This window comes from Tiliqua scincoides, chromosome 15, assembly GCF_035046505.1.
Source record: "Tiliqua scincoides isolate rTilSci1 chromosome 15, rTilSci1.hap2, whole genome shotgun sequence".
Classification (NCBI taxonomy): Eukaryota; Metazoa; Chordata; class Lepidosauria; order Squamata; family Scincidae; genus Tiliqua; species Tiliqua scincoides.
Window position 1 is genome coordinate 170,596 of NC_089835.1, and position 19,791 is coordinate 190,386.

Below are 19,791 nucleotides of genomic sequence, written 5' to 3' on the forward strand. Positions count from 1 at the left end.
CTTCCCCTCTTAAAGGCGTCCAGGCCAGATGCCCTCACCACGCCCCGTGGCAAGGAGTTCCACAGACCAGCCACCCGCGGAGTAAAGAACCGTCTTCGTCTGCCTCCGCGTCTCCGCCCGCTCTGTCCTTCCGCGCAGCGCAGCATCCCGGAGGCCTCCGGCGCGCGTGGCCGGGCTGCCTGCGGGGGCAGGAGAGAAGCGGCCGGGCGCGCACTCGCCTCGCAGAGCCGGGACGGAGCCGCCTGGCGCCGCGCTCTGCACGCGCTCAGAGGCTGCCGCCCTGCTCGGGCCGGAGCGCCGGCCGGCCGGCCTCCCCGCGCCCTGATTGGTCGCTGCCCGTGACGCCACCGCCCCGCGATTGGCCGCGCCGGGTGGGCCGGGATGGGCCGAGGCTGCGGCGGACTGGACCGCGGGGGACGCGCGCCGGGGCAGGTGAGCCGCGCAGGTGAGCGGCCGGGCGGCCGGGCTGGGGGCGCCGCAGGCCCTCCCCTCCGGAGACCGACCCCGCGCCGGGAGCAGCGCCGCGCACGTCTCCCCAGGAGGGGCGGCCAGGCGCCTCCACCCGCGCCCGGGAGAGGAAGAAGCGCTCTGCACACGCCCAGAGGCACGCTCGGCCGGCCCTCGCCCGCTGGCCTCCTGGGAGGAAGCTCCTTGGACTCCAGAGGGAATTGCTTCTAAGCAGTGAGGCTGCCCGGGATGCCCCCGGAGTCTCCGACCTCTCCCAGACCTTCTTCTCCCTGGAACTCTGGACTGGAGAGGCACTCTGCACGCGCACAGGGGCACTCTCTTCCAGGGGTTCACTTTTCACAAAGAAAGGGGCAGGGCTGTGCCTCTGTTCTTGCAGCCAGGCCGCCAGCTCTTCGTCCCAGGTGTGGAGGGGGCTGCTTGGCTCCAGGGGAGGTGGTGCTCTGCACATGCTCCCCTGGCGATTCGGGTTCCGAAGAAAGCAGAGACACCCGAGACTCTCCCCCCCTCTGCATTTCATATCTGTTCCATTAGGTTGGCCGCAGTTAATGGGCACTTGAACTGTGCCTGCCTGAGAGGGTGGATCAGGCATATCAGTGGCTCATTAGTTGTGCAGTCCTGACCTGCTTTCCAGCTGTGCCAGTGGGGCTTGTGCTGCACCTGCACTGTGGAGGCAGCAGGCCAGGTAAGGGCAGGTTGTTCCCTGACACTGGGGCTGCGTTGCGGCTGGAAAGCAGGTCAGGACTGCGCCCTGGGAGTTTACTTGGAAGGGAAACAGCACTGGAGCTGAACTGATTCCCACCCCCTCCTATTCTGTGGCTGGGAACGCAATGTAATTTTGTTCACATGACATCTTTTAAACAGGTGGAGGCCCTGACAGACAGGAGGCGCTCTCTAGGGAAGCTCTCTGATCTGGTGCCTGCAGGAGAGGACAATGGAGAGACACAAGGTGCCCCGCACAAAAGAACTGGAATTCGGGGGGCCTCTAGGTGAGCTGGGGGACTGGGGGGTGCCCCCTGGAGTGCCTTGTACGTGTGCAGAAACCAGCAGTGAAGCCTCCTGTGGGCTGGAGATGAGTGGCATCCTGTGCTGATCTTAACAGCACATGCAGCTGCTGTGAAAGGAGCAGGAGCAGGGGCTGCTGGAAACGTTGGCATCCCAGGATCAGGGAATGCAACTCAGTGGCTTGGTTTTGGGGGGCTAATGTCTAAATTTGGTTGAACAAAACAGAATTTATAACATAAACATAAAGATAATACAGAGGATGATGTGATGGTTCAGGAGTTGGATTTAGACCTGGAAGATCCAGCTTCAAATCCCTGCTCAGTCACGAAGCTTCCTGGGTGACCTGGGGCCAGTCACTCTCTTTCAGCCTTGTCTACCTCACAGGGTTGTTGTGAGGACAAAAGGAAGGGAGGAACCATGTAAGCCACCCTGAACTCCTTGGAGGAAGGGCAGGATAAAAAGGTGAAAAATAAAGAAATAAACCAAACTGGAATGTTAACAAACTGTAATAAAAAGAAAAAGAAAACTGGCCACATGAAATGAGTGGCTTGTTCAGGCACAATCCTGACACGGAACAAAATTATTAACCTTTAAGGAGTCCCAGCCGGAAGGTCACACTAATTTTTTTGGCTTGGTCAGAAGAATGGAGATTGCTCCAGAGAAGAAGTAAAGCATATGCTGGTTTTGGAACAGCTGAGCGAGTAGGAATCCCCCCAGAGCATCTTGGGAATTGTAGTTATTAAAGGATGCTGGCTGCAGATTGAAATTCAACAGCAGGGTCCACACCAGAAAAAATACCAGACACAGAAGCTCTGTGTGTCCTGCCCCGGCCAGGGCAACGGAGGGGTTGAGGGTCCTGCACAGCCAGACAGTGGGGTCTGCTTTGGCCAAGTCCCTTCCCTCTTTCTAACCCCGTATCCTTTTTCTCTGCAGGGGCCCTGCTCCTTCTCATCCTGCTGCCCACCACTGTCTTCTACCTGCTGCTGGTGTGCAGGACAGAGCAGGCCAGCCTCCTCAGCCTCCCTCTTCCCCTCCCCACACTGCATTCTCTATGGAACCCCCAGGACCTTGCGCTGGTGCTGGGCTGGATGGGACTGCAGGCTGTGCTGTATATGCTGCCAACAGGGAAGGTAAACAAATCCAGCCAGGTCTCTTGAGGGCCATGAACTTCATGATGTGGCCTTGGGCTGCACACTGTAATCTGGCCTCGGTTTTCCCCTTCCGTTAAATGGGGAGAAAAAGGACTGGCTTCGTACTGGGCTTCTTGCTTGGTTTTGTTCCGCCTGCAGGCTCACCTTTTCTTCAAGGGACTCAGAGCAACAACCCTGTGTGGTGGGGCAGGCAAAGGGTGACTAACCCAGTACTTCCCTGGCCAATGAGACTGGGCCATTCCCAGTGGCAGCTTGGAGCATGCCAAGGTGAACTGGCAAAGGAGGGAGGCAGTGTGCACTTGGGTGATGCCCAGTGAGTCTTGGGACCTGGGCATCTCAAGGACAGGATTCTGCCCTCTCATTCACTCTGCTCCTCGTGCAGCTGCTGGCTAAGGCCAAACAGCTGGGATGCGCAGGACAGAGTCTCTTCTGTGGTGGCTCCAGGGCTGTGGAACACCCTTCTGTTGGGGGGGGGGTTTATGGTGCTCCCTCTGTCCCAGCCTTTAAGAAGCTTTTGAAGAACCACTTTTCTCGCCTCACTTCAGCTGATCAAGAGTTAGGACCCACTTCCCAACCAAGGACATGGGACCCACGTTCAAGAGTCCTTGCTGGCGAGTGGGGTGGGTGACTGCGATTCCTCTTCTCTTCCTGCCTGGTGGTGGTTGATCCCTTTGTGCTGCCACTATGTTGCCTTGTCCTTTCTTTCCTTCCAGATGAAGTGGAAGGAGAGGAGGAGCAGAGGGGTGTGTGGTGAGAGCCTCCCCTCAATCTGGAAATTTGTTTCATGCCCTTCCCACCCCACAAACTAGATCTCAGTCCCTCCTGGTGTGTTAACAGAACTCCTTGCCTCCCCACTTCATGCGTCTTGTTTCTCCCCACAGCTCATGGAAGGGATCCCCCTTCGAGACAAGAGCCGTCTCCAGTACCGTATAAACGGTAGGTGCCTCTGGAGGGGTCCTTCAAAAAGAAAGAGGGGACAAACGGGAGGAGCGGAAGAAAGTGTGGTGGAGAGGAGTGTGGTGGGCTAGAGTGTCGGGGACTCTGGCCCACCACTCTCTCTACACTGCTGCGTCTGTTCTGTCCTCCTCTTCTTTTTCAAATACAAGAAATGGGGAAAGGAGGAACGGTAGAGGGGGTGGCTGGGAAGGTGTTCAGCATGCCGCCTCGGAAGCCACAATGACTGGAGATGGCCCTGGCAACCCTTTTCTGTCTCCCTTTACCTTTGGCAGGGTTCCACGCCATGTGGCTCACGGCGCTGGCGGTGGGAGCCGGTCTGGCCGCAGGGCTGCGCCTCAGCTACATGTACGACCACTTCCTGCAGCTGGCCTTCTCGGCCTTCCTCGTCGCCTTCGGCCTGAGTGTCCTCCTCTACCTGAAGGCTTTGCTCGCCCCGGAATCAAAGCTGGCTCTAGGCGGGAACTCGGGTGAGATGCTGGAACAGGCCCCAACACATCCTGGAGGCCAGGAGAGATCGTGAGGGCAGCCAAGGAGGCGTGCAGGGAAGGCTGCCTGACGAGTCCTTTGGGCATGGCGGCGTGAGGCCGACATCCACCTGCCTCTCCTTCTGCTCCCTTGATTTGAAAAGGATGTTGGGGGGGGGGCAGAGCAGAACAGGACAGGTGGAAGAGCCAAGAGTGGGAGACCAGAGCTTTCTTCTGGAAGTCACTTCCCCACTGGAAGTCACTTTGGTTGGCCTCAGGGTTAATCTCTCTGCCTCCCAGACACAGGTGGAAAATGAGGACCCCACTCGGCACCACCATTTTGTCTCCCCACAGGGACAAAACTGCATCGTAATAACCCTGAAATACTTCTGACCGTTCCTTTTCCCCGCCTCTCCCTCCCCCCCACAGGAAACCCCATTTATGACTTTTTCATGGGCCGTGAGCTGAATCCACGCATTGGAACCTTTGACCTGAAGTTCTTCTGCGAGTTGCGCCCAGGGCTGCTCGGATGGGTAGGCCTCGCTGCGCAGGCAGAGAGCAAGAAAGAAATGAGGGGCAGGCCTGTGGATAAGTCAGGTTCATTTTTAACGCATCTGGCTTGTATCAGTGGTGCATCATCGAGGAGGCCTGTGCCTCCCTGCAGAAGCGGGGCTCTGGGGGGGTCGGGCAGAATGGCAGAGAGATGCCTGGGTGGTAATCTTGAACTGGGCTGAAGGTGAGATGGAGGCATCACCAGAAAGCTGGCTGAAGTTTGGTCCCAAGAGAGCCAGGCAGCAGGCCTGCTGGAGCTACGGGGGAGAGAGAGAGAGAGCTCTAGGAAAGGCTGCAGAAGCAGGGAAATAAGGGGACCTTCTCTCCTAGTGGCCCCAGTGAGACGTGTTCCTCCAGGTAGGAAGCTCAGATCAAGAAGGGAGCTGTGGATCTGTTATGCACCTCATTTAGTTTTGACATGTATTTAAAGTTGGGTTTAAAACCCAACAGTAAGACCCCTAGCAGCAAACAGGGCCCCCTCAGTGACATCTTTATTAAACGAGTGTCCTTGTAGTGCACCAAAATGTGTTCTCCTGTAGGGGTCACAGTTGGGCTGCTTGTAAAGGGTGTGTGGGTGAGAAGGAACCTGCTGGTGGTGGGGAAAGGGGAGAAGAAAAGGAATGGAGAGAGGGCAGGGCAGGGAGCTGCCCACGTCCCACAGCTGATGTCCATCCCTTTTGCATTGTCTCCCAGGCCCTGATCAACACGGCCATGTTGGTGAAAGAGACGGAGCTGAGGGGCAGCCCTTCCTTGGCCATGATCCTTGTCAACGCCTTTCAGCTCCTCTACGTGGTGGATGCCTTGTGGCATGAGGTAGGCTGGTGAGTGAGGTGCAGGACCTGCTGTGTGTGTGAAAGAAAGGACCACGTATCTGTGGCCTGCCAGATCCCTCCCTCTGTGTCCTTAAGTGTCACCGCTGTGTTGCACTTCTGACTGTAAGCTCCTTGGGGCACGAAACCTGTCCTCAGTGCCACACATGCTTCTCACACCACTGCCACTCACATTTCGTTCTCCAGGAGGCCATCCTCACCACGATGGACATCGTCCACGATGGCTTTGGCTTCATGCTGGCTTTTGGGGACCTGGCTTGGGTGCCCTTCCTGTACAGCCTCCAGGCCCACTTCCTGGTGACCCATCCGCAGAAGCTTTCCCTCCCCATCACGGCCGGCATCATCATCCTGAATGGTGAGTTGGGCAGCAAAGCAGAATAAACAGGGTCCTTTTATCATGCACAGAATACACTTCTCTCCCCACACAGCATTTGCATCTCTGATTAGAAATGTAGCCAGCGGCAGCCGTCAACAGGATGTCATCAACACACTTCCTGTCTTAGTGCCTTCACCTCTATTGTTCAGAACAGACTGGGATAAAAAGCCCTTTACAATCTGCAGTAACCATGAGGACTAGAAACTTAAAAATGAGACAAGGCTATATTCCAGCTTTCCTTCCACATAGAAGCTACACAGCCTGACTTTATAGGCTTCAGATGCCCTACTTCCTTTCCTTATGACTGGCAGAAATTATTCTTTCCCCTGAAATTTGGGAGGGACAGAGTGGAACCTGTATGAACTGGGCACAGAAAATCCGTGTCGGTGCATACACTGGTGAAAGGAAAAGGAAAATACTCCAGTGCATATCAAAATTACTGTTATGAAATTACCCTCATGCCCATTATTTAAATAGAAGTACATTTTCATCGTCGGGTCAGGTCAGAGAATATTTACATCAGAGCTCATTCTGCCAAATCATCATTGATTGACTTATTATTATGGTCACAGACCAGCCCAAAATAAAATCAGCACAATTATAACATAAGAAGTAAGAAAATTAATATCATAAACAGTTTAAAATCCAAATTTGAAAGGGCCCATCACCCATACATCACTACAACCGTATTACCTCTATTATGCTAAATTATGCTAAACGTCCAAGTCATCATACCTTTGTCCCTCTTCTCCAACTCACAGGTCTGGGTTACTTCATCTTTCGTGGTGCTAACTCCCAGAAAAACACTTTCCGCCGCAATCCTGCTGACCCCAAAGTAGCTGGTTCGTAACTCTAACAAAACTTTCTTCCTGTTATCTTCAGTCACACTTTAATCATGGCTAAGAGTGGATTATTCTTCCCTTATCCCTTTCAGGCCTCCAGACCATCCCCACAGCCACTGGGCGACGTCTCCTGGTATCCGGCTGGTGGGGGTTCGTACGACACCCCAACTACTTGGGGGACCTTATCATGGCTTTAGCATGGTCCCTGCCCTGTGGTAAGTGGGAATGCTACATTTCTAGGCCGCTGCTTTCCTCTTCCTCTTGTATTTGGCTCCAGGGAGGAGTGGAGGAGAAATAGTGGCAGAGGCTGTGGCTGATCGCTGCTGGAAGCCCCCCCCCCAAGTGCTCTGCCACTGAGTTCTCCAGTTTTCTTCCTTTTTCAGGCCTGGCCCACATCCTGCCTTATTTCTATATCCTCTATTTCACTGGGCTCCTGATTCACCGGGAGGCCAGGGACGAGCGTCAGTGCCTGAAGAAGTACGGCCTGGCCTGGCAAGAATATTGTCGCCGTGTCCCTTATCGGATCTTTCCGTACCTCTACTGAGTCATGGCTTGGCCAGCCCACTGCTGGCATGAGCAACGTCTTGGCTCCAAGAGGAGCAAGGAGCTGGGCTGAAGACAGAAGGGCTGCCTCAGGACAGCTGGAAGTGCACCCTTTCCCTGGCTTCCATCAAGCATCAGTCTGCAAGCTTTGTAGGCCTAAGGACTAGAAACCTGCCTTTAATGCCTTTAATTAAAAAACCAGAGCCAAAATCCTTGAGAAGCTCAGTTTCGGCAGCCTGTGGGCCCAATCCTAACTTTCCAGCACCAGTACAGCCGCAGTACAGCCCAAGATAAAGCAAAAAAAAAAAAAAAATCTTACCTTGAGGAGGTCTCCATGACTGCCCAGCCACCACAAGATACAGCACACACCCCATTGGCTTGACTGCTCCTGTACTGGAAAATTGGATAGGATTGGGCTGTATGTCCACTGAGCCATGAAAAAGTCTGAGTCCTGTTTAGAAGGAATTAACAAAATACATACTGGGAACCAAGAGACTAAATCAGAACAAAATTGAATTGGAAGGGGAGAGAAATCCAACTCAAGCTTTGCAAATGTGCTGATTGTCGTGACAAAGGCTTTTCCAAAGAGATGCCAGGAGTTCTCATCTGAGTGTTTCTGTTGATGGCTGGAGTTTGGATTCTGGGTACTTGTGAGTGTTAATTTTGATAGCATGAACAGAATTAAAGTTTTGACACACAAATACTGAGCTTCTCCAGTGCGTTTTCTGGAACAATCCAGGTGGAGATCATTTTCAGAGTGATTTACAGTTTTCCTCTACTTAGCAAGAGCTGAACCCAGCTTTGGAAGGGGAATTCACACGTATGCAAAATATTATCCACCTGTTGCAGAGGCTCATCCACAGGGACTGTGTACACTCTGGGTGTGCCCCTCAAACCATCAAGGAGCAGAACTGCCAGGCAGCAAACCTTAGCATACTGTTTTTGCTGAGGCCAGAACAATTGATTGAGCTGAAACATACTCTTAACACACACGAGGCTGGTGAAACTGGATTAGCTTTCCAAATAGGGACTGACTGGCTTGAGCATTAGAGGAATTATTTGCTTAGGGATTTTGGAGGGGGAAAGAGGGAACTAATTTAAAATGTTAATAAATAACTTGCTAAACCTCTACTGCAGGGGTCTCCAAACCCAGGCCTGGGGGCCAGATGTGGCCCGCGGAGAGCCTCTATCCAGCCTGCGACCAGCCTCTGATCCTGAGAGCCTCTTGCCCAGTAGACCAAACACAACCAGAGTTGTGCTTGTGAGGTGGGGGAATGGGGGCCCATTTAAGTGTGTGCTTTATTTTTTGGGTTGTGTTGGTTCTTAGAGAAATCCTGGCCATTCATTCAAGTTCCATCTCTAATGTATTTAAATTTTATATTTAATTTTTTTTCCGGCCCTTGAAACTATGCCAGATATTTGCTGTGGCCCTTCGGCCAAAAAGTTTAGAGACCCCTGCTCTACTGGGTTACTATTTAAAGTCTGCAAAGTTTCCAGCCAGCTCTCTCCACTACCAAGGAACTTGTTTGCATCTTAACATTCTAATTTCAGATTATGAAACTGCACTGGGACTAGTTCTGCCATAAGAACTACCTGGATTCTTTTTTCTGCTCACCACAAATTCCTTAGTGTGAAATCCTAACTGGTTGTTGTACCTGGGAAGAAGCAGGAATTTCTAGAGGACCAGTGATCTGAGAAGGATTTTGAGTTTGGTGGGTGTGATTTGGTACACACCTGCTTGGAGGCCTTCCACACATGGCGTGATGACAAAGTTGGCTTTCAACACAGTGTACTCCTGGCACAGAGCTGCAGCCAATCATGGCTTTCTGATAAGTATACAGGTCTGATAAGTGAGGCATGTAATGTAAAAGAGCCAGGATGGTAGTGGTTTGGGAGTTGGACTTTGAGAAATCCCCACTCAGCCATGAAACATCCTGGGTGACACCAGACTAGTCACTAACTCTCTGCCTAATGCAGCTCACAGGGTTGTTGTGAGGACAAAAGGAGGGGATGAACCATGTACACCACTCTGAGCTCCTTGGAAGAAGAGCTAGATTAAAAGTGTAAATAAATAAAAACCAGTCTTGCTTTCAGGCTACAGTATCTTTGCTTCTGCATCCAGCCAGCTCCTGTTGGAAACAGGTCTGCTGGATTACATGGACTTGCAGTGTGATTCAGTTCTTTCTCCACTGCCGGGCATTTGATTGCAAGCTCCTTGGGGCAGAGAGCTGTCATTTTAAAAATAAGAGTGGGTGCCACATCCCCATGGCTCCGTGTATTTTGTTTTCTCCCGACTGCTGGAGCACTCCTTTGAACATACTTTAAGAGCTGGTGTAATGCAGCAGCTACCTGCAACCTTGAGGGTGGTTTACTCAGAAGCAAGTCTCACTGGGTCCAGTGAGGTTTGCTCCCAATGCAAATCTGGCTTCTTCCATTTACTCACCAGCAGGCCTCAGGAAAGCCAGCTCTCCTCACAGCCTCAGCCCATCTGCAACGTGGGGACAATACATGCCTCACAGGGTTGTTGTAAGGGCAGCATCTGAAGACTACATAAAGAGCTTTGTACACTCAAAGAAGCACCATATGCTGGGAAGGGGGTTAATCAGGGTACGAAAGGAAGCCTGAAAAAAGGAGAAAGGGCCCAGCAAACGTTTCTGCTTTTTATTCCAAGAACACCATGTCTGTGCTGAGAGGGTTAGACAGCCAGTCCACCCCTCGGGACATCTCCTCTCCGGTCCGTGGTCTGCGAGATCTTGGAGCTCCAGCCGCATCTGTTCTGCAAGAGTCAGTCCGGCCTGGTCCGCAGCCAGGCCCGCCAGTGTCAGCACTGCGCTGGGGCCTTGGGGGGGAGGGTCCGGTCCGGTCCCGGCCAGCTGCCAGTCCCGCCAGCGTCAGCACCCCGGCTGGGGCCTCTGCTCCAGCTCCTCGATCAGGGGCCTTGCGGGGGGCGGCACGCTGGCCCCCCACATCTTCTCGAACTCCTGGGTGAGGGCGCCCACCTCCCGCGCGGCGGCCAGGTGGGTCCTGTGCTCCCGCTGCGCCTCCAAGGCCAGGACCGCCAGGGCGCCCTCGTTCTCGTTCGCCCAGGACAGCAGGAAGCGGCACTTCTTCTGGGCGCGGAAGACCCTGGGCCGGTCCTCGGCGGAGACGCGCCTCTTCGCCCTGCCCAGCAGCCGGCAGAGGTGCGCCAGGGCGGCCAGGCTGTGCTCCTTCCGCCGGGCCGGGCAGGCCCCCCGCAGGATCTGGGCCGCGGCCAGCAGCACCCCCGCGCCGCCCAGCACGCACTCCGGGTAGCGCAGCGCCGCCGCCGCCTGCAGCGCGGCCTGCAGGGCCTCCGCGGTGGAGCCGAAGACCTGCCCGGCGCCCAGCGCGCCCGAGACGTCCAGGAGGGTCCCGCAGAACTCGGGCAGCAGCTCGGCGCAGCCGCCGCGGCCCAGGTAGAGCGCGGAGGCGTAGGCGTAGGCGCAGAGCACGTTGGGCAGCTGGAAGCGCACCAGGGGCGAGGCGGGCGCGCGGCGCAGGGCGGCCAGCGGCGGGAGGGCGCCGGGCAGGCGGGGCGCCCGGCCGGGGGGGCCCTGCTGCGAGGGGGGGCCCTCCGCCTCCTGCACCAGCGGCGCCTCCCCGCCGCCCGCCCACCAGGGCCGCCAGGGGGGCAGCAGGGCCGCGGCCCGCCCGCTGCGCAGCAGGCTCCGGAAGGCCGCCCGCTGCTCGGGGCTCAGGCGCGCCCACAGCTCCTCGGCCTCCGCCTCCGCCTCGGGCTCGGGCTCCGGGTCCGCCTCGCCGGCCGGGCGCGGCTCCTCCAGCCGCAGGAGGGCCTGGGCGAGGCGGCGGCCGGCGGCGGGGTCGGCGCGCTGGCCGCGGAGCCGCTCGCGGAGCTGGCGGCGCTGGAAGTCGCGGGCGCAGGCGCCGTGCCGCGCGTAGCAGGCGGCCGAGCAGTAGCGCAGGCGGCAGCGCGGGCAGGTGTAGGGCGCCCGCTCGGCCAGGCACAGCCCGCAGGGCGGCTCGTCCGCGCCCGCCATCGCCGCGCCTCGCCGCGCCCCTTCCGAGCACGTGCGCAGCAGCCGCGGAGGCTCCCTGGCTGGCTGGCTGGCCGGCGCTCCGCCCCCGGCTGGCAGCGGCAAGGCGGCCCTCTCCAGCCCCCAGGCGCGGAGCCGCAGCTGCCTCGCGACGGCACCCCGCCGTTGCTGGGGTCGGACAGGCTGCCGAAGAGGCGCCACCGGACCCCGCCCGCTCGAAGATGCTGCCCCGAGCTCCAGCAGAGACGCCCGGCCCTGGGCGAAGGTCCCTGCATGTGCCTCTCCCGGCGTCGAAATGGCTGCTCAGGTGCAGGCGGACGCAGGTCTCTGCTGCCTGGCCTGCTCCCCGGGCATCTGGGGATCCAGGAAGCTGGACTGGATGGCCGGAGCCAGCGGGCCTGTTCCTCGGTTCTTCTGTCTCTGTTGCAAACCCGGCCTGCAGCCAGGCTGGAGGGGGCCCAGGCAGTCCTTCTCAGCTAGGAGCCCTGGAGCTGGGCTGCCACCACTCGCTCCACCACCTTCCCCAAGCCAACAGGATGGGAAACTGGGCATAGTTGTTTCAGTTGGTGGAGTGCCCGCTCCCACCAGGCTCAGCTGTTTGGGAGGGCAGCCCCCTTGAGGGTGACCTTCTGGAAGCAGATTTAAATTGACCATTTGCTTCCCACCCTTTGTAATTCTGCAGCAATATGAAGGTCGGGCTTTGGAAAGGACTCTCAACTGCCCCCACCTCAAGGATGGCCGTTGAAAGAGGCAATATTAAGCCCTCCAAATACTAGTTGCTGGAAGGGAAAAGGAGCAGCAATGGATGATGCAGTTCACTCTGTTTTGTATAGTTGGAGGAAGCATTGGCTGGCCCCTACTGGACACAAGAACAGCCCTGCTGGATCAGGCCAAAGGCCCATCTAGTCCAGCTTCCTGTATCTCACAGCGGCCCACCAAATGCCCCAGGGAGCAGACCAGACAACAAGGGACCTGCAAGGCTTCCTGGGAATTGTAGTTAAGAACATAAGAACAGCCCCGCTGGATCAGGCCACAGGCCCATCTAGTCCAGCTTCCTGTATCTCACAGCGGCCCACCAAATGCCCCAGGGAGCAGACCAGACAACAAGGGACCTGCAAGGCTTCCTGGGAATTGTAGTTAAGAACATAAGAACAGCCCCGCTGGATCAGGCCATAGGCCCATCTAGTCCAGCTTCCTGCGTCTCACATGCCCACAAGAGACCTGCAGCCTGTTGCCACTCCCTTGCATCTGGCACTGAGGTAGCCTACTACTAAAACCATCATGGCTTGTTACCTGTCATGAACGTCTCCATCAGAAATCTGTCCAATCCCCTTTTCAAGGCTTCTACAACCAGCGCCATCACCACAACCTATGGCAAGGAGTGCCACAGCTTAACTACAGGCTGGATAAAGAAATATTTTCTCTGGTTCTAATTTTCCCAACACTCAGTTTTGGTGGGCATCCCCAGGTTCTGGTGTTGTGCGAGGGAAAAGAACACTCCTCTATCCATCCCCTACACAATTTTGCACATCTCAAAAATGTGCTGCCTTAAGGTGCCTTTTTCTAGTAAGAGGAGCCCGAAAGGCAATAGCCTTTCCTCATAAGGGAGATACTCCAGCCTAGGAATCATTTTGGTCACACTCTTCTGCACCTTTTCCAGTTCCAGGCTGCAGAGTGAGAGGGAGCAGCTGTTCGATTCCACAGGGCTCTTGTGTCTGCCTTGGGCCAATGCTACAGGACACCAAAGTCTCTCATGCACACAGCGCAGTGATACCCAGCACTTACCCACTTGAGTGTTGGGAGAACAGACCAGAGAAAATATTTCTTTACCCAGCCTGTGGTCAAGTAGAAGAGAAGAGAAGCCCCCCTACCCCCACCAAGATACAACACCAGGAGAGCAGGCTCAGGGAAATATCAGATTTATTAGATAACTGAATGCTTCTTAGGAGTTGGCATTTGGGCCCTTCTTCTTCCCAAATCCTGGGACAACGTTGACAAAGCGGCGGTTGTACTGCATGCGCCTCTTGGCCCGGCCAGTCTTCTTTTTCTTTTTCTCCTGCTTAGCAACCTTGGAGAACAAATGCAAAGCAGGTGTCAGCTAGCAATTCCCCTAAAGCCAGGGGGCAAACACTCTGACAACGCTCCTCCCTCACAGCCTTCCCCTCCACCATGCTTGTTTCCAACACTACCCCCAAGGCACAGCTCCCTAAGCCATTTTACAGGCAAGGATTTCCTTGACTTCTCCCCCCTCAGCCAAAGCCTCAAGATGGGGAGTTAAAGGGGTGCAGAGGAAGGACGCTGTTCTGCCAGGTCAGCCCCAACTGCCAAGGAGCTTGTGAACCAGCATCTGGTTGACTGCAGAAGGGAGAGAGAAAGGGTCTGAGCGCCTGCACTGCTCCTTCTACCCAGCAGCAGAAAGCCAAGCCAGAACTCTCCCCTACAGCTCCACCAACTATCCAGCTTTTTGTTGGGCAGAAATAGCTTAAGCTCTGCAATGGAGCCGGGCCTCTTTTCCTTCAGAAAGTGCAGAAAAGAGCTTTCTACATGCAAGAAAGAATGAAGGCTCCTCTCAGTTGTGGATCAAAGATGGCAGGTCCATTCTCCCCCCAGCACAATCTCATTGTCACCTGCCACAGCTTACCTTGGGGGTCTGGCCTCTCACTTTGCCAGCACGAGCCAAAGAGCCATGGACCTTCCCTGGGGAGAGAAAATGAGAAGAGGGGAGCTATTACTGGCATACGACTGAAAATGCAGATGAAGCAGGCAGTGGGTGTACCAACGTCATCTGCGGCCCAAAAGGCTCGTGACAAAATTATCTTCAATAATAGTCATGACATGAATAATAATTATAGGCAGAGAAGTGCAGTCAGTGAACATTTTCTTTTACTGAACTTCGTGCGCTTGTGTATACACACGTATAAATATATATACATACATATACGTACATGCACACATATATACACTAACTTTGTAAGTTTGCATATTTATGTATGTATCAATTTCTATCTATTTACATTATATTTATATTTGTATAACTAACTTGATATAAACATACCAACAATTCAGAACGTTTAAAAGACATAACCTTTCTTCTTAAAAAAAAAATGTTTAAACATCTTGGAGAAGACTCTCAGACACCCCCTGCAGCCTGGCACCTGGAGATGGGGTCCCCTCGGCCACCCTCTTCGTATGCCTGGAAGCAGAGCCCCCCCCACTCTGAGAAAGGACACATTTTGTTCTCAAGCCCACTCTGTGTCCTTTTACATAGGCTGGTCCCCAAAACTGTCACTGCACAGAACTCAGCCGCAGCACTTCACATCTCCCTTGCATAGAAGAACCTGAAGGGGCTTGTCAGCTGGCACCCCCACCCTGACCTTCCAGGGCCATCACACTCACCGCCCACCACGCGGGCCACCACCTCCAGAGTGGCGAGGTCACTGATCCCGCACTGCCCGATGACGGCATCGTCGTCCAGGGGAGTCCCTCCCAGGAGAAGCACCTGATCCTCGGGGGCGATGCCCTCCAGGGACTCAACGTGGGCCTGGAGAGAAGGAGATCAGGAAGAGTCAGGCGGGAGGTGCCTGGAGGCCCAGCAGGAGCGGCTTCCACCGGCAAAGGTCTCGGCAGACCCTGTGGCGCTGCTCTGGTTCTGAAGCTTCCTCACCTTCAGGCGGGCGACGGTCTCCTGCCCGGACACCTCGAGGGCGTGGAGAGCCTGAGCGCGGAGGAAGAGCTGCATGGCTGCCTGCGCTGCGGGGAGAAAGGCGTCAGGGGGGGGCCGGCCTGGCGCCAGGGAGGACGAGGGTCCCCCCCGCCGCAGCAGGCCGGCTGTGCCCCCCAGCGAGGGAGGGCTCTGCTTCCGGAAGAGGCGCCTGGTCCCGAAGGCCCTGGGCGCGCACAGCCAGGCGGCCGGCTTCGCTCCGGGGCAGGGAGGGGCCGCCGCGGGTGCCTGCAGGGCCGGGTGACGCCGCGGGAGAGGGGCGGCCGGCGGGGCCTCCTGCCCTCCCACAGCCTCTTCCCCGAGGGAGCAGCGCGCCTCCCGCCGCGTCCCCGGAGCCTCCTCCCGCTCGGCCCCCGCCCGCGGGGAGGACCCGGGCGCCCGGGAAGGGCCCGGAGCGCGGAGCTCGCCCGCCACGCACCTCCAGTAGTCTCGCGCACGCCGGAAAGAACGGGCGAGGGGAAGGGGCGGCGCTCCGGCTGCGCAGGCGCGCGAGGGCCTCTGACGTCATCGCCCGCGGGACGGGCGGCGGCGTGTGCGCGTCATCAGAGCGCGCCGCGTCCTTCCAAGATGGCGGCGCTGGCCGCAGCCTGGCTGCGAGGCGGAGGGCGGCCGCTGCTGGGGGCCGCTCGCGTGGTGCGTGGAGGGGGGAGGGAGTCGCCCCCGCCCCGGAGCTTCCCGGGAGGAGAGCAGGCGCGCCGGGGCTGAGCGGGCCGGGCCTCGCTGCCGCGCCACGCAGCCCCTGCCCTGAGCGGCCTCGCAGCGTCAGCCCTGCGGGGCAGGAGCCGGCTCCGTCCGGGGGCCGCCGAGGGGCAGAGGCCTCGGCCTCGGCCTGCCCGGCTCTGAGCGACCCCCTCTTTCCCCTTGCAGGGCCGGCTGGCACTGCAGCCCCGCGCGGAGGCCTCGGGCGTCGTGGAGTCCACGGAGGAGTTCAGGCTGGTGGAGAGGCTGGTGCCCCCCACGCGGGTGCCGGCGCCCCCCAGGCACAGCAGCTACCCCACCCCCTCCGGCTGGAGGGCTCCTCGAGGTGAGTGGCGGGGACAGGACTTGCTGGGCTGCGCTCCTGCTGCACTTGCGCCACCTGCCCTTTCCTTGCCCGCAGCTCAGCCTGCCGGGGTCTGGTCCGATCCGGTCCCAGCCTGCTCTGCGGCTGCTCATATCCAGCAGGTGTGGACAGGCAGGCTGCGGGTCACACTCCTTGTAAGTGCAGCAAAGGGAAGGGGCAGGCTCCAAATTGCCCCTCCCTGCCTACTTGTAGGTGGGCAGAGGTGACTGGAGCGCAGCAGTGCCGGAAGAAGAATAATCTTTGCTTCCTCACTGTGCTCCGTCTCACGTGGGATTTATAGACTAAAGGAAACACATTCCTTTAAAAGCCATGCAAGAACAGAGCATGGGAAGGAAGGGGATGATTCAGTTAGTGAGCATGTTGCATGCCATGGGTTAGCCATCACTGTCTGGGGTGACCAGGTGAGTGTAGAGAGGGGTTTCCCACAGGGCAGGAGCTAATCCTCAAACTGGGACTCTCCAGCCATCTCTTGGGTCAAGAGGTGCTTGTGTTAGTTGCTGTTTTGTGTCTGATCTCTGCTGCCTGCCTGATTGGTAACTTTACAAATCACAGCTGAGCTTCGTTCAGTTCTCACACCTGCTCTGCACTTACCTGGTTACTATGAAACAGAATGACATTTCAGGCAGATTAGGGAAGGACAAAGGCTTTGGCTTAGTATAGTAGAGGCCCCATTCCTGACACAGGCAGTGTTTGTTAGGGCCTTAGAAACCCATGTCTTTTGGGTCTTGCAAACCTTTGGCAAGGCAGTTTGAACGTGCCACATCTTAGACTTGACTCTCCTGATGTGGAGTGTCACGTTCGTCTGTCATGTCCACCCATCTGTTACATGTCCAGCTGTCATGTCCATCCAGGTTTGGTATTAGTAGCTGTCTGGGCAGAAGACTGCATTTGTTAAAAGTGTAAAATGTCTCCTTGTGACTCGGTTATTCTCCCACGCCCTGCTCTGGCTTTCTCTTCACCCCTTTTCCCCATCCCCTCCCATCAAAGTCCTTACCAGCTGTGCATGGGAAGGTTGCTGTTTCATATTAAATAAATGTTTGAAAAATCGTAGCATGTGCCCAGCTGTCCTTGCAGAGTCAGGTTGCTTTGACTTCATGGGTAAGAGTGTAGGTCTATTCTATCCACGTCCTTAATATTTCAGATTCTGTCTTGTCAGATCCACCTCCTGCATGTCCTTATTTTGTCCGACGGTCTCGCATGCACAACGTTCCAGTTTACACAGACATCACCCACGGCTGCAGGAAGATGACGGTCATTAGGAAGATAGAAGGTGATATTTGGGTAGGTGTCATCTCCTTTGGTCTTACTAGAACCCAATGGCCATTATTCAAGAGGAAGTGGAAGCAGCTGCTCAGGTCTATGGGTTTTTTTCCTTGATCCCAGTGGGGGCTGTGCTGGGAACTGTCCAAGCTGGGGGCAGCTGTTGCAAAAGTGTCAGGCCGGGTGGCTCAGTGCTCTCTTGGAAACACTTGACTCCCCCTCATTTGCCCACCAGTCTGCCAACTTCTGTGTACAGAACTTTTCTATTTTGTTCCCTCCTAGGATGCTTTATTGTGACAATGGCTGTATTTTGTGTGTGTTAATCCAGGTTGTGTGTGTTAATCCAGGTTAATCCATAATAAAAGGGCTTTATTTATGAACAGGCTGGAGAACGTGTGTCTGGCTGAATTGGGCTATCCTGTCCTGCATCTGCTTGGTACAGGGATAGACTTCTGTATTGGTATTCAGGGGAGCACTGGTGAAAGTGGGTGTCTTCTTTCTATAAGCAGGAGTCACATGTTCCTCTCCTACAATTGCTCCCCTGAATTGGATATTTAGGGGCCTCTGGGATAGTGATAGCCTGAAGCCCTGATGGGTGGACTACTCACTTGCTGTCTTTGTGCCATGCAACCTGCAGATATTACATAATCCATGTGACTAGCAGCCATTGATAGAAATATCTGTGATCTTGTGCAGAATCTCAAGGCCTTCCAAGCAAGCAGCCATTACAGCAACTTGCAGAGTGGCAATGATTTCCAGAGATTATGCAGGCATAATAGAAACCTCTGTTGAGCAGTCCTGAAGTGCCAAATAGGTGCAGGACCAGGTTGAGGGAGTGAGAAATGTTGAAAAGAGCTGAGGCTGTACCATTTCAGCCAAGTACAGGACATCTCAAGAAAGTGTACGCATACCTTATTGTGTCAAATTTATTATGCTATAATTCACACATACACAGTGGGCCCTCCTTATCTGCAGATTTTAATATCCATGGATGCCGAACCCGGGGCTGGAGGGTCTCAGAGTCACTTCTGGTCTGCAGTGAAGTAGGTATCAATGAAAGCCCATTAGAACACATGACATTTTTGAGATGGCCTGTATTTGTAGATCTCAGCTGTGATCATCTCAATAGAAAGCTTGTGAGCTTGGCTTCTGACCCCCTTTTCCTCCTCCCCACTAGGCCCTTGAGAACGATGTGAAGGAATTCCTCACACAGTTGTCTGGGAAGACACCCCCCACCCAGGTCAACGAAGTTGCCTGCAGCATTCGCATCAAAGGCTACTTTGACCAGGAACTCAAGATGTGGCTGATGGACAAAGGTTTTTAAAGGAGACTTTTGGGCAGACTTCCTACTTCCCCTCTGGGAATCTGCTTTGGTGTATGTGAGAGGGGATTAAAGATGGATTAAAGGGCAGCCTTATTTTGGGCCTCCTGTGCTCTCTCTCTTTTGTTGGGAATTGCAAGGAGTGGTGCATTTGCAGTCTGGGAAGTGCATCCTGCAAGACAGGCTGTTAACAGATGGGTCGTCGAGATGTTTTGAGACTCAAGCCTGTGCTACTTGAAGAGGGGCCAAGGGAACCTTCTAGCATGAGATGAAAGAACAGAGTGAAGACTGTCACTCTAATTTTTCCTTAACTTTGGGTGGAAGCTTCCCTGACATTAGCTATCCCGCCATACACGGCTAATAAGGAATGTCTCGGCTACTGTACTCCCACAGAGCAGTCTGTCTGTGATTGCCTGCTTCGGAAGTTGGAAAAAGTAGTTTTCTTCTCTTTAGAACAGGGTTGGGTGAACCCCAGTCCAAGGGCCGGATCAGGCATTCAGCTGAATCTTTCCCTCCTGTAACTGGAGCATTGCATGACTGCCAGTCCCAAAATCAGGACGTTGTGATGCTCTGGCCCATTGGGTCATCACAAAAATCTGAACGTAATGCCTGCTGGGGCATTGCACCATAGACGCAACAGGCCACAGTGTTGCATTGGCCCAATTTCAGGACCGGCAGTCGCATGGTGCTCCAGAACCAAAAGTGCCAGCCAAGCTGGGAAACACACTTCCAGTGCGCAGCTGTCGGCAGTTTGAGCACCATTGCTTTGGAAGACTTGGCCTTGCTGCCAGCTGAAGGAGTGTTCCCTTATCTTGACTGTTTGTCCTCCTAGCCCAGGCCAGAGCTACTTTGATTCTGCAGGGGCTCATGCTGCAGGTGTTGATAGAAACTGGGGAAGACACACTGAATCCAGCTGCTCGCATGGTTTTTCTTTCCAACCCCCTGAAATTTACAAAGCAGGAATTTTGAGAGAACCTCATTGCCTTTGAAGCAGGTAAGACGGGCACAGGGGAGGTCCCCTCCCCCCCGCTGAAGGGGATCAAGGAAGTCTTTTAACTCTGCCTCTGAAGGGCGAGGAGCAACTCAGTCGTGGGTAACCTCTACCTTCAAAGAAGTGCAGGCCTAGGCTCTCCCCTCAAGCTGTACAAGTACAAGGGCTATTTGGAAAGTAACCTCTGTTTGGCTTTTTAAACAGCAAGCATGAAGGAAAACAATTTAAAATACT

General features: G+C 55.3%; 4 protein-coding genes across 6 annotated transcripts; 2 read left to right on the top strand and 2 right to left on the bottom strand.

Moving 5' to 3' along the window:
* The first annotated feature begins 367 nt into the window (after positions 1–367).
* On the top strand, positions 368–7,873 carry TM7SF2 (transmembrane 7 superfamily member 2). 2 transcript variants are annotated; one of them, XM_066610233.1, is made up of 11 exons: positions 368–432; positions 1,330–1,454; positions 2,404–2,600; positions 3,503–3,557; positions 3,851–4,045; positions 4,472–4,575; positions 5,288–5,407; positions 5,611–5,779; positions 6,562–6,642; positions 6,735–6,857; positions 7,026–7,873. In XM_066610233.1, the coding sequence occupies exons 2-11, from the start codon at positions 1,400–1,402 to the stop codon at positions 7,184–7,186; spliced, it is 1,260 nt and encodes a 419-aa protein (XP_066466330.1). In that variant the 5' UTR covers positions 368–432; positions 1,330–1,399; the 3' UTR covers positions 7,187–7,873. The 2 variants fall into 2 exon arrangements, with proteins under 2 accessions (XP_066466330.1, XP_066466331.1); XM_066610234.1 differs by having other exon boundaries at positions 370–445.
* Positions 7,874–9,832: 1,959 nt separating this feature from the next.
* Positions 9,833–12,561, bottom strand: ZNHIT2 (zinc finger HIT-type containing 2). Its single transcript, XM_066610370.1, has 2 exons — positions 12,495–12,561; positions 9,833–11,500 (listed from the first exon to the last, which is right to left on the bottom strand). The coding sequence occupies exons 1-2, from the start codon at positions 12,559–12,561 to the stop codon at positions 10,077–10,079; spliced, it is 1,491 nt and encodes a 496-aa protein (XP_066466467.1). The 3' UTR covers positions 9,833–10,076.
* A 543-nt stretch (positions 12,562–13,104) lies between these two features.
* On the bottom strand, positions 13,105–15,423 carry FAU (FAU ubiquitin like and ribosomal protein S30 fusion). 2 transcript variants are annotated; one of them, XM_066610362.1, is made up of 5 exons: positions 15,341–15,423; positions 14,866–14,946; positions 14,598–14,742; positions 13,843–13,898; positions 13,105–13,269 (listed from the first exon to the last, which is right to left on the bottom strand). In XM_066610362.1, exons 2-5 carry the CDS (start codon positions 14,938–14,940, stop codon positions 13,144–13,146), a joined length of 402 nt encoding a protein of 133 aa, XP_066466459.1. In that variant the 5' UTR covers positions 14,941–14,946; positions 15,341–15,423; the 3' UTR covers positions 13,105–13,143. The 2 variants fall into 2 exon arrangements, with proteins under 2 accessions (XP_066466459.1, XP_066466461.1); XM_066610364.1 differs by having other exon boundaries at positions 14,866–14,951; positions 15,341–15,421.
* A 24-nt stretch (positions 15,424–15,447) lies between these two features.
* Positions 15,448–18,669, top strand: MRPL49 (mitochondrial ribosomal protein L49). Its single transcript, XM_066610361.1, has 4 exons — positions 15,448–15,555; positions 15,790–15,946; positions 17,127–17,266; positions 18,423–18,669. Exons 1-4 carry the CDS (start codon positions 15,490–15,492, stop codon positions 18,567–18,569), a joined length of 510 nt encoding a protein of 169 aa, XP_066466458.1. The 5' UTR covers positions 15,448–15,489; the 3' UTR covers positions 18,570–18,669.
* The last annotated feature ends 1,122 nt before the right edge of the window (positions 18,670–19,791 follow it).

Excerpts from the sequence above, each read along its gene's own strand:
- FAU (XM_066610362.1), bottom strand. The coding sequence starts at position 14,940 with ATGCAGCTCTTCCTCCGCGCTCAGGCTCTCCACGCCCTCGAGGTGTCC. Across the intron at positions 13,899-14,597 it reads GGTGGCCCGCGTGGTGGGCG|GGAAGGTCCATGGCTCTTTG; the intron begins GTGAGTGTGATG and ends TTCTCTCCCCAG. Across the intron at positions 13,270-13,842 it reads TGAGAGGCCAGACCCCCAAG|GTTGCTAAGCAGGAGAAAAA; the intron begins GTAAGCTGTGGC and ends TTGTTCTCCAAG.
- TM7SF2 (XM_066610233.1), top strand. The coding sequence starts at position 1,400 with ATGGAGAGACACAAGGTGCCCCGCACAAAAGAACTGGAATTCGGGGGG. Across the intron at positions 1,455-2,403 it reads GGAATTCGGGGGGCCTCTAG|GGGCCCTGCTCCTTCTCATC; the intron begins GTGAGCTGGGGG and ends TTTTCTCTGCAG. Across the intron at positions 6,643-6,734 it reads TGCTGACCCCAAAGTAGCTG|GCCTCCAGACCATCCCCACA; the intron begins GTTCGTAACTCT and ends TATCCCTTTCAG.
- MRPL49 (XM_066610361.1), top strand. The coding sequence starts at position 15,490 with ATGGCGGCGCTGGCCGCAGCCTGGCTGCGAGGCGGAGGGCGGCCGCTG. Across the intron at positions 15,556-15,789 it reads TGCTGGGGGCCGCTCGCGTG|GGCCGGCTGGCACTGCAGCC; the intron begins GTGCGTGGAGGG and ends TTCCCCTTGCAG. Across the intron at positions 17,267-18,422 it reads AGATAGAAGGTGATATTTGG|GCCCTTGAGAACGATGTGAA; the intron begins GTAGGTGTCATC and ends CCTCCCCACTAG.
- ZNHIT2 (XM_066610370.1), bottom strand. The coding sequence starts at position 12,561 with ATGGCGCTGGTTGTAGAAGCCTTGAAAAGGGGATTGGACAGATTTCTG. Across the intron at positions 11,501-12,494 it reads GATGGAGACGTTCATGACAG|CCATTTCGACGCCGGGAGAG; the intron begins GTAACAAGCCAT and ends GCACCTGAGCAG.